The sequence below is a fragment of the Leptodactylus fuscus genome, chromosome 3 (assembly GCF_031893055.1).
Source record: "Leptodactylus fuscus isolate aLepFus1 chromosome 3, aLepFus1.hap2, whole genome shotgun sequence".
NCBI classification, from domain to species: domain Eukaryota; kingdom Metazoa; phylum Chordata; class Amphibia; order Anura; family Leptodactylidae; genus Leptodactylus; species Leptodactylus fuscus.
Window position 1 is genome coordinate 228,316,793 of NC_134267.1, and position 14,554 is coordinate 228,331,346.

A 14,554-nucleotide genomic window follows, 5' to 3' on the forward strand; every position below is an offset into this window, starting at 1 on the left:
CAAGGTTACGGACCCCTAAACCCTACACATTTACTATAACTCATGCCAGGAAGCTAATGTGAGTTCTTGACTGGTGTAGAGTTTTGTTCTGGTGCAAGGGAGTGCACCTAAATTATTATCAGGCCATACCCCAGTCTTAGTAAATTCCCACACTATGTAGTAAGCTTCTAAATGTCCTCTAGAGGACTAGTTGGATTTCGGGAGTATCTCTTGAAATAACAGTGATGACTGCAAGTGTGGTCTATGTGCGAGCTATGGCGCACATCTCATAGGGTTGGGGGGAATTTGTAGTCCCCAGTGCAGGAGTAAGGTCCAGTTTGGCTCCAGGTACGGGCTGGAAAGTGAAATTTTGTAATAGAGCTGTAAAGAACAGGAACAGCTCCATTTTAGCCAAGGTTTCTCCTGCACAGCTTCTTTTACCTACAAGGTAGAGAAGAAAACATCAATATTGGATGACCAATAATTTTTGATAGAAATACTTGTTTCGTAAATCAGGGCTTTGACCAATACAAAGTTATTCCAGTGGGTGTTGGGACACCACTAGTTTTTGCCTATAACAGAGTTGTCCATCCCATTCTTCAATTTTGAGCAGATGGTTCTTGAAAACTACCTGTATCTGGGCCGCCGTTGTCATGATTCACTCAGGAACCCGCATTAGAAGCGACCTACTATTATACCCGCATGTTTGGCATGGGCATAACTATAGTGGTGCAGATGTAGCTGCCACAATTTGGGGCCCAGGAGCTTCAGGTTATTCCTCTACCATTTAGTAAGATGAAAGGTGGGTCATGATGACAACTCAGTATCAGGATTAGAGATGAGCGAACAGTAAAATGTCCGAGGTTCAATATTCGTTTCGAGTAGCCCCTCAATATTCGACTACTCAAATTGAATATCGAACCCTATTATAGTCTATGGGGGGAAAATGCTAATTTCAGGGGTAGGCAACGTTCGATCAAATTATACTTACCAAGTCCACGAGTGAGGGTCGGGCTGGATCCTCCGAGAAGTCTTCTCCTTGCAGCGTCCCTGTGGCATCTTCCGGCTCTGAATTCACTCTGCCAGGCATCGGGCCTGGGCAGAGCCGACTGCGCATGCCCGCACTACAAGCAGACATGCGCCGTCGGCTCTGCCCAGGCCCGATGCCTGGCAGAGTGAATTCAGAGCCGGAAGACGCCGTGGGGAAGCTGCACGGAGAAAACTTCTAAAGGTAGAAGAAGAACCAGCATTGATTGGCCGACTGTATAGCATTCGGCCAATCAATGCTGGTTCTGCATCAAACTTTTACATTCAAACAGCGAGTGGTACTCGATTGAGTACGAGTATTTCGAATACCGTAGTATTCGATCGAATACCTACTCGATCGAATACTGCTCGCTCATCTCTAATCAGGATGCATATGTGCAGGCAGGTTTCAGGAGTCGCCTGTTTCGTCCATGTGAATGAGACCTTGTTGCAGAGGTGCAAGTTTTTACTCTGGACAAATGCAGGACTAGATTTTTAGGTTTCTTTGACCCATCCTTCAGATTCTCTGACAAGATTAGGTTCTCCAAATTGACTGTGGCAGAGGCACAATATGGTACGCTTTAGTGTCAATTCTATCTTAATTGTCCTAATCAGAGAGCAGAACTGGTGTTTGGCCCACCCAGCTCTCTCCAGCCACTTTGGAGCAGTATAGTATAGGTCAGACGCTACTGGAAAATGGACATCGAGACTTCTGGTGACTAATGCAGTTAATATGTTATGCACCAGGCATAAAAATACTGCAGGTAACATTTTCTGATCTGGCTCCTGCAGAGGTCCGGTGCCATCCCGCACTACTATTGAAGTGATGTTCCAGAAAGGAACTCATAGAAAACCAAGGGGTCCGTTCTGAAATCAGTTTCCCTCCAGCTTGTGTGCATAAAGGATAAGTCAAATCAGCTACAGTCATCTGGACTTTCATGATGTGACTCCATCCATTGAATAGTCTACAGCTAATAAATCTTACCTATTGAGAAGGGTATGAAGGCCTCATTCTTTTTGAAATTTCCTTGGGAGTCAAGAAAATGTTCTGGATAAAACTCGTACGGTTTCTTAAAGTAAGTTTCATCTCTCAGTGCGGAGTGCAGTAATGGGAATACAATAGTGCCCTGGAGAAAAAATAATATTTATGAGATATATGCTATAAAAAGTACAAATCAACAAGGCCAGAAAGTGGAACAAGGGACCATTCCATGTGGGTGTAATACTAATATTGTTGGAAAACTGGTAATGAGCTTGGCTTGTCACAAACGGGTTCAGTCATCTCTAAGCTCTACTAACACTCACATCCGGTGAATATGACCCACCAGTGGTTACTTCCCTGCTTGAAAGTATCCAATATAAAACTGAGCATAGCTTCTTACCTTTGGAATAAAGTACCCTCTGAAGGTGACATCTTCAGATGTTGCATGTGGAGCATTATTCGGTGTAATATCCCCAAAGCGCTGAATTTCATGAATGACGGCATCTGTATATGGCATTTGCTTCCTATGCTCCATCTGAGGTTGAGCCGATCCTATCACTCGTTCAATTTCATCTTGTACTTTCTCTGCCAGAGAAGAGATAAGACCAAAAGTTAATAAGATTAGGTAGACTAACTTCATTCAGGCTATGTTCCCTGATCTCCACTTGTGCGTCCATTCCCCATTTTGCGATAAAAAGTGGAGTAAAAATAATTCAAGATGGGCTTTTCTCTACGCATTTTTTGGGCAGAAATCTGGCGGTCCCTATTAAAGTCTATGGGGTCCATGGGTAACCTCATTTTTTAACTGGATTAGATTTCCATTTGTGAGGTCCCCAAAGGGACCTTACTAACGGAAACCCAAAGCAGGTGTGAACCGCTGCACACCTCACTTATTTGGCCAGTTACTGACCAAATAACTCAAGTGTGAACTCAGTCTTACATGTAGATGTTAGTGCCAGATATAAACAACCGTGCAGAGGCTCAAGATCCTACTGTAGAGTGAAAGCGCACTCAATTCCACACAGATGTCTACAGAACCTGTTCTATTAAATGTTTATACAAGTAGAGCTCCCCTCAAGGAGTGGAGAGGGCGTCATAGTAACATGGTGAAATAAGGAGGCCATAGAGTGGCAAGATGATATAATGTGGAGGCGGCATCAGTGTGAGGAGGCCAAACAGTGACCCAGTGGCAGAGTGTAGAGGTGGCATCAGCCTTAGGAGGCCATATAGTCACCCAGTGGCAAAGTGGGGAGGCATCAGGAGTGTGAAGAGGCCATACAGTGACCCAGTGGTAGAGTGTGGAAGTTGTAGCAGCCTTTGGAGGCGCTACAATGACCCAGTGGCAGAGTGAGCAGGTGACAATAGCATGAGTAGGCCACCGAGTGGCAAGGTGATATAGTGGGGAGGCAGAAACAGACTTAGGAGGTCATACAGTGACCCAGTGGCAGTTTGAGGTGAAGCAGAATGGGTCATTTAATCTGCTGCATCAAGTTTTAGTGGGTGGAAATCCTAGATGATCAATGCATGGTTCATCTTCACAAAGGGAAAGTCGCTCCAAACTTTGGGTGGACAGGTGATTTCTCCTTGGGGTAACTATGGCCCCCACCACACTAAACACCCTCTGTGATGTCACACTACTGGCCGGGCAGGACAGCTGTTCCATGGCAAACTCGGACAATTGCGGCCACAAATTTAGTCTTGGCTGCTCAAAAGTCCAGCGGATCTTCCATGACGGGTTCCAGGGTGCAGTTTAACTATGCCACCACCTGCTGTGTCTAGCTGCTGTTGAGCAACTTCTTCACTTTGTGGGTGCATAAAGCTGCTCATTAGCAACTCTAGACTCAGGCTGCTGTTGATAGAGCCCATACTGCTCCTAGCACCCTGACTCCCTCCCACAGCTGCCATATCAGTGCAAGTTGAGTGCTAAGAGCTCCCCCAGTAGGAGATGCGAGAGGATGGAGTTTGTCCTTCCTCTCAGTGGATGTAACAAAGACCCCCATTTTTCCCTGGTACCTAAGGTCTAACATTGTGGAGAGCCAGTAGTCATCCCAATTGGGATCGGCTACGTCGTCATCCAAAAATGTTTGCAGGTCACTGATGTTCTTGTCAACGGTCTCTAAACCATCTACCACGCCACTCTCCTCCTTGCTCCTGGAGGAAGCGGAGAATGTCTCCTCCAGATCTTGGCTAGACACTAGCTACGGACTGTCTTGTAGTAGGTCTTCCTCACTGAATATTGGCTCTGAGCCCACAGCATAGAGTAATTCGCTAGCTGAAGGAACATAAAATGGCATAGGCACATTCTGTCACTCTTGTATGTTTTTTTTATATTATAGTCATTATTCTTTTAGTGGCATTAATAAAGAATGAACATTAGAATATGTCTTTCTGGTTAAGATTTACTCACCCAACCTATATTGTTTGTTTTCATTGATTTCATTGCTGTTGGTTACTCAGGCTAGCTAAAGAATTATATTGCTAGAGAAGGAATGCCAAGAGCGAATAATATATGTACAGTGTTGGCCAAAAGTATTGGCCCCCCTGCAGTTCTGTCAGATAATATTCATGTTCTTCCAGAAAATGATTACAAGCACAAACTCTTTGGTAATATCTTCACTTATTTTGCTTGCAATGAAAAAACACAAAAGAGAATGAAAAAAAGTCAAATCATTGATCATTTTACACAAAACAGTGTTTGATGAATTTCCAGTTCCTTTCTCATGCTTAGAGATAAGTAAGTAGATTTAGGCCGGTTTCAGGAACAGTATGCTTTGCCACAGTAAAATGGCTGAACAGACATGCAGAGTTGGCTCTGCCCAAAGCCCGATGTTAGAGCCGACTGCGCATGCGCAGAATTTAGATTTCAAACATAAGCTCATCGGAAGAAGACTACATGAAGGACATGGTGGAGAGACGCGGCTGTAGAAGATGAACTTGTCGCTGGAAAGTCTTCAAGCAGCCCTGGGCTGTCTGGAGACTCATTTGCATGTCAGGAAAAACAGTATTTCAACAGAACGGCGGTGTGAAGCAGAAATATAAAGGTAGGGGATGAATAGCCTTTCTATTCCGACATGATACACCTGAAAAAGGGATTCTAATGATAGAATCCCATTAAGTAACCCCAATGACTAAGGTAGTGTGTGTCTAAGGCATGGTATCTATTGATTTTTCTTTGATTTCATCAAAAAGTTGTGCTTAAAGTACTTCTTTGCCTGCAGGTTGTTTTTTGTTTTTTTTTTATATAGATCGTGAGCCCCATATATGAATCAGAATGTACTTATTTTTTTCCTATCAGTATGTTTTTGTAGAATGGGAGGAAATCCACACAGACACGGGGAGAACATACAAACTCCTTGAAGATGTCGCTCCTGGCGGAATCTGAACCCAGGACTCCAGCGCTGCAAGACTGCAGTGCGAACCACTGAGCCACCGTGTTTCCCTTTTGTCAACTATTTGTCTCAGACTGGAACCTCTGACACAGATATGAATGTAGTCTATACAGTGTTTAGTCCTAAAGACTGAAAGACTTCTGGACCTGAACCAGTTAATATGGCCACGTACATAAGGTTTTACAGTAGATCATTCCCTTTCTGCTTTGAAAACAGGGAGGGCCAGTACCATTAAGCAATGCCTCTAACAAGTAAAAAAAAAAAAAAAAAAAATCATAAAACATACATTAATATAAAATTAATAAATAAAAAAGCCATAAAGGAATGCCTGGAATTGTCATATTTAGATATGTAATATTTTTTGGTGCATGATGTCCATTCAGTTCTTTAATTTTATAAAACATTTTTATGGTTTTTATAAAGATTTCCAATAAACCCCAATCTCTAGAATATTTCTTACGTTGAATTTCTGGGTATTTCATCATGAGCAGCAGTCCCCATCTCAGTGTGGTCGTTGTGGTCTCCATTCCCGCAGAGAACAAGTTTCCTACCAGTACGGTTAAGTTTTCATTATGGAAATACTCAGTGGATTCAGGTTTACCCTAAAAAAAGCACAAATAAATTGTGGGAATTACTGAATTGGGTTTTTCAAAAATTATGGTCGTCTTCAATAAGGAGTATAGAGCAATAGAAAAAGATGGCTTCTTATAATAAGCACAATTTATGATGAAGTTGAAGTGGCCTTTTATATATAGTTTACCGTGGCCCTTTGGTGTTAGGGTAAATTTACACAGGAGTTTTTTAGACAGGATTTTGAGGTGGAAGCCGCCTAAGAATTCGGTCCAAAAAACGGCTATCCGGAACTGGATGCCGGTGCAGTGCATACAATGCTACAGCATCCAATCGCAGCATTCTGCTTCAGATTAGGCCCAGAAGTGGGCCTAGTCAGGAGGTGGAATTCGCCTGAAGAAAGGGAATGTCACTCCCATTGAATTCAATGGGAGGTCGCTTTTTGAACTGGATTTTGACGCGGATTCCGACCAAAAAACCTTGTCTAAACCCGACTTTAGAGTGGTTCCTCATGGGAAGTGTCATGAGGAGGACCAGACCAGTGTAGCTGGGCTCATTTGGGTCAGTCGTTAGAACAGATGATTCCCTGCTCAATCTTCTGGTTCTAGGAGAATGTACACATGTAGCATTCTTGTCTTCTCTTCTCACCAATTTCAAGCTAAGGTAAGTCATCCACCTTATGAATACATTTTGTGGAATGTATTGGCTTCCACCACCTTACAAGGAGTCTCTGTATCACTAATGCAGAACATAAGTTAGCTATAAGGACTAGAGATGAGCGATCGAATACTACGGTATTCGAAATACTCATACTCGATCGAACACTACTAGCTTTTCGAAGTTTAAGGTTCGATGCAGAACCAGTGTTAACTGGCAGAATGCTATACATTCTGCCAATCAATGCTGGTTCTTCTCTTACCTTTCCGACGTCTTCTCCGCGCTGCGTCCCCGCATCTTCTTCCGGGTGGAATTCACTTTGCCTAGGCATCCGGCCTAGGCAGAGCCGACTGCGCATGCGTGGGCATGCACGCGCATACACGCGCATGCGCAGTCGGCTCTTCTCTGGCGTCGGGCCTGGGCAGAGCCGCACGCACATGCACAGTCGGCTCTGCCTAGGCCGGATGCCTAGGCAGAGTGAATTCCACCCGGAAGAGGACGCAGGGACCCTCCGCCGGGAGAAGACTTCAAGCAGAATCCAGCCCGACCGTCACTCGTGGACTTGGTAAGTATAATTTTATCGAATTTTGCGTAAACCTGAAACGAGCATTTCCCCCCATAGTCTATAATGGGGTTCGAAATCCGTTCGAACAGTCGAACAGTGTTCGAATCGGATTTCGAACCTCGGACACTTTAGTGTTCGCTCATCTCTAATAAGGACCATGAAAAAAGGCCCCTTCACCACTGCGACGACATTGCTTCAAAGGAAGTCCATTGTAGCCAATGTTGAGGATAAAAGTATTGACCCAAGCAAAGTGGAGAACAAACATCAAACCTTTTTGTTCAGGGTTGTAAATCTGTAAACATAATCATTGTAAAAATCTGGAACCATAATAGGGGTATTATATTTCCAGATTTTTACAATGAACTTTACTATGGGGTACCCTCTATATAAAATATTTTATACTCTATATACAATATTTTATGCATAATTAATGCTTGATATAATATGTATCAGACCTCTTGTTGCTTGGCTAAGAAGGCGTCAATAATATTCCTCTGGTCATTTACATCCAGGTCTTTCTTCTGTTTTGTAAATGTCGCTCTTATGAAATTTTGCATCTCTTTGGTGTTCCCAAAAATTTTTTTGTGATTGCCAGGGAGAAATTCCAGCAGTCTCGGGAAACTGTTATACAACTAAATAAAAAGTGCAAAAACAATAGTCAATAGTGACATAAAGTGTAATAGTGTGTGTTAATAACATTCATGTCTTATATTTCAGTTGAAGGGGCTGTCAAAGCTTTTGGATTTTATGGTCATAGGCCGTATATCTGATCAGTGGGCATGACAGCCAGTTACGGCTACCTGGTTTCTGGATCGGAACCTGAGGCAGCCTCTGTCTCAGGTTCCGATCCAAAAAACTCTGTGTGAACTTACCCTTACTGTTGCTATAGGAATTAAGAAGGTCATTGATAATCAACAAGTGTGACCACCAGTATAGTAACAGAAGTTTTGGCAGTTTGCTGGTCTGGGTCATTCAGATGCATGTTAACACAATACGAGGTAGTAAAGACATCAGCAATGATCTTAGAGAAGCAATTTTTGCTACCCATCCATCTGGAAAGGATTATGAAGCTATTTCCAAACAATTGAAAGCCCAAGTTTTTTAGGAGAGAGAGATTATGCACAAGTGGCAAACATTAAGGACAGTTGACAATTGTCCCAGCAAATTCACTCTAAGACCGGGTCCCCACAGGTTGGAAGCGCAACGGGAAAAAATTGCAGCATTTTACAGTACAGAAAAAGTGGATGGGATTCTAGCAAATCCCATGCTCACTTTGCGGTAAAAGCCGCGGTGCAGACACGCCGCGATTTCCAAAACCGGCATATTTGCATGCTGGGGTTGTAGTTTTATAACAGTTGGAGTGCCTAAGGTTGCCTAGCCCTGTAACATAATATAATATATATGATAATAAAATTCTGACCTACCCGGATCCAGGGGCTTCCTATGAGTCTCATATTTTCATTAATCATACCCATAAGTTTCAGTATTGTAGGATCTTCATAATCAAATCTATGGCTGAGCAGGAAGGCCACAATGATATTGGCCACAGCCGCATTAATGTTACTCAAATTATTAAAATGTTTTCCTGAAAAAAATGTGATATTAGTTTCTTAGTAAAAGCCATAGAAAAATGTACAAATATTCCGGAAAAAAAAAAAAAAAAAAATTACAGCTTAACCTGTTTGACATAAATCCTAAAAATCTCGCAGTTCTGACTCTAGATGCTAAACCAAATAATAGGCTGAGACTTTCTGTAGGAGATTTCTTTGCAGCAGTTACCTCACTTACTAGCACACCGTCGACTGCATCACACAGAATCCTCCAATCACAATGGAAGATTTCACATCTATTCTCATTTCTGCACTATGACTTCTGCACAGGTCACTGAGCATGCCTAGAAAATTCTTCCATATAGGTCAATAGGATCTGCTGCAGACAACACGTTGTTATGTTTTATTAGAGGATACATAAAAACAAAGGGTTAACATTAGAGGATTTAGGAGTGGCAATTAAAGTAAGACCCCAGAGTTTCAGGTAACTCTACCCCTTCACCACTCACCTTTGTAGGATTTGATCTTCTGCACTAAACACTCGGCCTCCTCGATGATCTTGTTTTCGATGGTTTTCTTGCCCATTCCATAGTCTCGTAATGCGGCGACTGTAAATTTTCTCATCACTTTCCAGTTCTCTCCAGTTGAAAAGACGACACCTGAATAATATCAATACATGTGATACCCATCTATATCATATGGGAAGGAAGAAGGTCCATTAGGAGATAACACGTCCCTTAAAGGGATTCTACCATTAAAACCTCTTTTTTTGGTGGATAAGATGTCGGAATAGCCTTTAGAAAGTCTATTAGTCTCTTACCTTTAGATGTGATCTCCGCCGCGCCGTTCCTTAGAAATACTGGTTTTTACTGGTATGCAAATGAGTTCTCTCACAGAGATGGGGGCGGGACCCAGCGCTGAAAATGCGATGGGGGCGTCCCCACTGCAGCTCAAGAACACAATCCTGCGACACCTCTATCTTCGGCTGGATCCTCCCCTTCTTTGTCGCCTTCCTCCTGCGTCACCTCCGACGCCTGCGCAGTTGGCTCTGGCAGTGAGGCACCAGCAGAGCTGAGTGCAAATGCCGGCCAGCAGCCATTTTTGAGAGGCCGCTCCTGCATTGAACTACAAGAGCAAGAGCGGTCTCCCAAAAATGGCCGCCGGCCAGCATGCGCACTCGGGTCTACTAGTGTCTCACTGGCAGAGCCAACTGCGCAGGCGTCGGAGGTGACGCAGGAGGAAGACGACAGAGAAGGAGGGGATCCAGCCGAAGATAGAGGCGTCGCAGGATTGTGTTCTCGAGCAGCAGTGGGGACGCCCCATTGCATTTTCAGCGCTGTGGCCCGCCCCCATCGCTGCCAGAGAACTAATTTGCATACCGGTAAAAAACGGTATTTCTAAGGAACGTCGCAGCGGAGATCACATCTAAAGGTAAGAGATGAATAACCTTTCTAAAGGCTATTCTGACGTCTTATCCACAAAAAAAAGAGGTTTTAATGGTAGAATCCCTTTAAGGGGCATTTTCCTTACCTATCTATTTTAAGGGCTGGGTTGACATGCTGGGTCCTGATGATAGACTCCCTTTGAAAGCACCAGCAAAGTTGGTTCAAGGCAGCATTCAATAGGGGGCCCTTCCACTCCACCTAATAGAGATTGGCCCCAGTGCAGGTCTCCCCTCTATTACATTCATATGCCGTGAAAAATTGGTGATTCCTTCGAGAGGGAACTCAAAAGATTCTTAGCATATGAGATATATGCGGCTTTCCCGGGATGTACCCTGGTGTTGCTGATATTGGTGCCCTTATTTTGGGCGTCATCATTAGGCAGAAAGGCCCGTCATCGCTTATAGCCCCGTGATGACAGTTGAGGGATATTAGTACCAAACCTAATGCACTCCACCACTGGGGTGCATAACGGGAAAGCCAACAATACACTGAATTTAATGCACCTTAGGTTTTCTAACAGTATGTAATATTGCATATCTCTGAGGATATAAAAGGTCTTCTTCACTTGGATTTCCGAAGGTCCTGGGTACTATTGCAAGTCAGAAAATGAATCCGATTACAGAGTCCCAGGCACGCCCTATTTAGTTGATGTACGGTACCATATTACATATGTGGTTTCCCTTAGAAGCAATACTTCTATTGAAGAGTAGAAATGTGACCACTTATAACTTAGCTCAAATTTTTTAAGGGATTTTAAGGTTTCAAGACTTCAATACTCTTCAAAACAATATTGTGACATACTAAGAATATTCAGTATAAAGGGGGGGGGGGATTAAGTAGAAATAATGGTTACCGTAATTCTTAAACATTTTTTCAAGTACAGGTACCACAGGCCGGTCGGAGAATACATCGGCTTGGTTGATGAGCGCATCCTTAATCACTTCATAACCACATAGCACAATAGTCTTTGTCATGCCCAGCTGGACACCCAAGACTGGGCCGTACGTCTTGGAAAGCTGTGAAAACAAGATATGTTGTGATGTTATCTGTATCTAGGACTTAGTCTCACAAAGAGGATTTCTTACTACTCCTGAGATCTTAATTTGGGAGGTAGATGTATCCCCAATAAAACCGGGGTCAACCGAACCTAAAATGAAACAAATCCTGAGAGGTTTTCGAGAGATCTATCTATCTATCTATCTATCTATCTATCTATCTATCTATCTATCTATCTATCTATCTATCTATCTATCTATCTATCTGTTTGTCTATCTGTCAAGAGAGTCAGAATCCTGTATTTTGCTAGTCTACCACTAGTGGCTGCTATTCCTCTTACTTTGAAATATTTTTGCACTTCCACTCCTCACCACTGGAGGCTGCTGTGTTCATCTTTAGGGTTGTGTGATCGTGTTTGGAAAAGATCGGATTCGATCAGCGATCGAGAAAATGTCACGATCGCGATCGAAATTCCGAACACGATCTTTTTAGGCGGGATCGAGATCGGTGATTATTTCCCACAATGCTTTTCTACTGGCCAAGCATTGTGGGAAAAGCTAACAATGTTAGCCTTCTCACTGAGTATATGCTCCACTCATTCTGAGCGGAGTGTATACTCAGTGTGAAGGCTCTGCTGCGGTTCCATAGGAATGAATGGAAGCAGCTGGCACACAGCCTTAACCTCCTGTGCGCCGGCTGCGTCCATTCATTCTAATGGAGACTAGCTAACATCTCTAGTAGCTACTTACCTGCAGAGATGGCTGGTCCAGTGCCCGGTGTTCTCGTTCTTCTTCGCCTTGCTGCCCCCGCCTCCCAGGTTAGTGTTAAAGAGCTAGGAAGAAGGCGGGGCTTGTGGCTTAGGAGAGTGTGGGCGGGTACAGGATGGGGAGATGTGACGTCTCCCCTCCCACACTCTCCTAACCTGGGAGGCGGGGGCAGCGAGGCGAAGAAGAACAAGAACACCGGGCATCAGACCAGCCATCTCTGCAAGTAAGTGGACACCAGGGGGGACTAAGTAGCCAGAGGATTAAAAAAAATCACTACACAGCGTGGAGTCTATCAATTAAAGCGTTCAATTGTTAGATTCCATGCTGTATAGTGAATAGGATTGTTTTTAAAATCCGACCTCCAATTAGTAAAAAAAATCCCATTGACTTGCATTCGGATTGGAATTGGGATCGAGATCAGGTTCGAATGAAAAATGATCGGAAATCGGATTACAAAATCGATCCTGAAAATTCAAGATCGGCTCAACCCTATTTATCTTACAACCTATCTGTACCAGTGTGAAGCCATCTTGTTTCCTGTTTGGGCCTATTTATACCCATGAGGCTCAACCATCTCTGCCCGAGTATTGTGACTTGTTCCCAGTCTCGCGCTCCCAGAACTGTTTTCCTCAATAAGAGGATTAGCCCAGGCTATGGCCTTATGTGCCAAAAGTCTGATCATACACAGCACCTTAGATCTGTCTGTGAGGTTTGAGAGGGGTGAGCCCCAAAATATAACTTGCATTGATTAATAAATCCATGGTATTTATCACAGTCCTCACCAAACCTGAAGGGTGGAAGAGGCAAGTTGGGTGCAGGAGCTGGAACACAAGCCCGGTTTTGAAGTTCCTGTATTTGTTCCACATGTTCAGCCATCCTACTTTGTAAATCCTGAGTTTCTTGTCCGAATACTTGCATAGTATGGGAGGTTTGGTTTGTAGATGCCAAATACTTTGTTTGCAAATTTTCCATTTCAGCGAAGATGTTTGTAAGTAAGTAGTTCAGCATTAGCCTCCAAGCTCACTTCTCCGGTGGATTCCATAGCAATGGTATTCTGTTACATTAGCGGTATATGTGGCTGGAATTGGTGGCCAGATGAAATAAGCCAGGAGCAGATTGGTACTGAAGAGTAGTAGTCCGAGGTGCAGCTTGAAGCGTAGAACACAAGGGCAATAGGGTAGAGACAGTCTGGGGAAGACAGTTCTGGAAACGGGAGACTGCAAACAAGTCACAATAACCAAACAGAGGCTGTTTGGGTATAGATAGGTCCAAACAGAAAACAAGAAGGCTTCACACTGGTACAGATAGGTCATAGGATGAACACTGCAGCTTCCAGTGGTGAGGAGTGGAAGTACAACAACATTTCAAAGTAAGAGGAATAGCGGCCACTAGTGGTAGAATAGCAAAATACAGGATTATGATAGACAATATATAGACTTTAAAACTTTGTATTTTTTAGCTAATTTTTACCCCTCTGTGGGAATTGAATTTACAGTCATTAGATCGCTTCTACCATAGACTGTACTGCTGTAGCTCCACAGTCTGTGGGATATCTCTTTGCTCTTATTCAGCCCTACTTGACACAGGACTCAGTAGAAGCTAGGGCTAACCTGGAATCCATCAGAAGAAGGTTATGGAAACCAAATTACTCCTGCAATCTAGTCATGGTTGGAGAAAGCCCCATCCCTCAAAATTACCCCTGAGATGTTCTGGTTAATGTCCGCGATTGGAGTTGTTTCCGATCATTGAACTTCTGCCAGACGTCTGCTATGTCTAACATTAGATACTGGCTGATTAGATAGTCGGGAAGGGGCTAAAGGGGGTACTCCGGTCATTCTGGTTTCCTAACCATTGTAGAGTGACCCATACGGAAGTTAACAGGCACAATCTTGCGCTAGGTAGAACATAATGCATATATTTTGCTACTTTAATGGAGTATTCCCATGGTGGAGCAAATATGAGAGCAGGTAACGGCTATTAATTTATGGAGGTGCCACGTATGTCACATGATGGGCAGGGACATAACCCAACAAGCACCTTTAACTATAATAGGGACATCCATCAAGGAATCCAGACAAACTAGTACATCATGCTGCTCCTAACTCATGTTATATGAACAATTAATCAGAATTTGAATATTTTTTTATTACCTCCTTGAAGGTTTTATGAGGTTTTGACATGTCGATATCCAGGAAATTTCCAATAATCGGTAAAGGCTTTGGTCCAGGTGGGAAATTTTTGTAATTTCCTTGTCGTTGTTTCATAAAAGCATTGGCCAGAAATAAGACGACGACAACCGATAAGAGAACTATGACCAGATCCATGGAGAAAATCTAGAAAAGGAAGAGAGGACAAGAGTGATGTTTCTGTATAAATACGTAAAGTATAAGTAAACTTTTATTTTATTTTTACACCTATAGTGCAAGGGAAGTGAACAAACTTTTCAGTAAAAAAAAAAAAAGTGTCTATGTTTAGGCCTGTTAACGCCTGTCTTTACTTCTTATCTGAGTTATTTTGGACCCTACTCAAGCAGATAAGATTACAATGAACTCTATGGAGAGGGGTAGTAAGAAAGAGGAGAGGAACAGAACTATGACCATCAAACTTATCTGAACTTGAATTGTTTTG

At 43.2% G+C, this 14,554-nt stretch overlaps 1 protein-coding gene across 1 annotated transcript; it reads right to left on the bottom strand.

Moving 5' to 3' along the window:
• Positions 1–241: 241 nt before the first annotated feature.
• Positions 242–14,253, bottom strand: LOC142198325 (cytochrome P450 2C14-like). The gene is made up of 9 exons (XM_075269296.1): positions 14,077–14,253; positions 11,017–11,179; positions 9,228–9,377; positions 8,593–8,753; positions 7,624–7,800; positions 5,837–5,978; positions 2,388–2,572; positions 1,991–2,132; positions 242–420 (listed from the first exon to the last, which is right to left on the bottom strand). The coding sequence occupies exons 1-9, from the start codon at positions 14,248–14,250 to the stop codon at positions 242–244; spliced, it is 1,473 nt and encodes a 490-aa protein (XP_075125397.1). The 5' UTR covers positions 14,251–14,253.
• Positions 14,254–14,554: the final 301 nt, after the last annotated feature.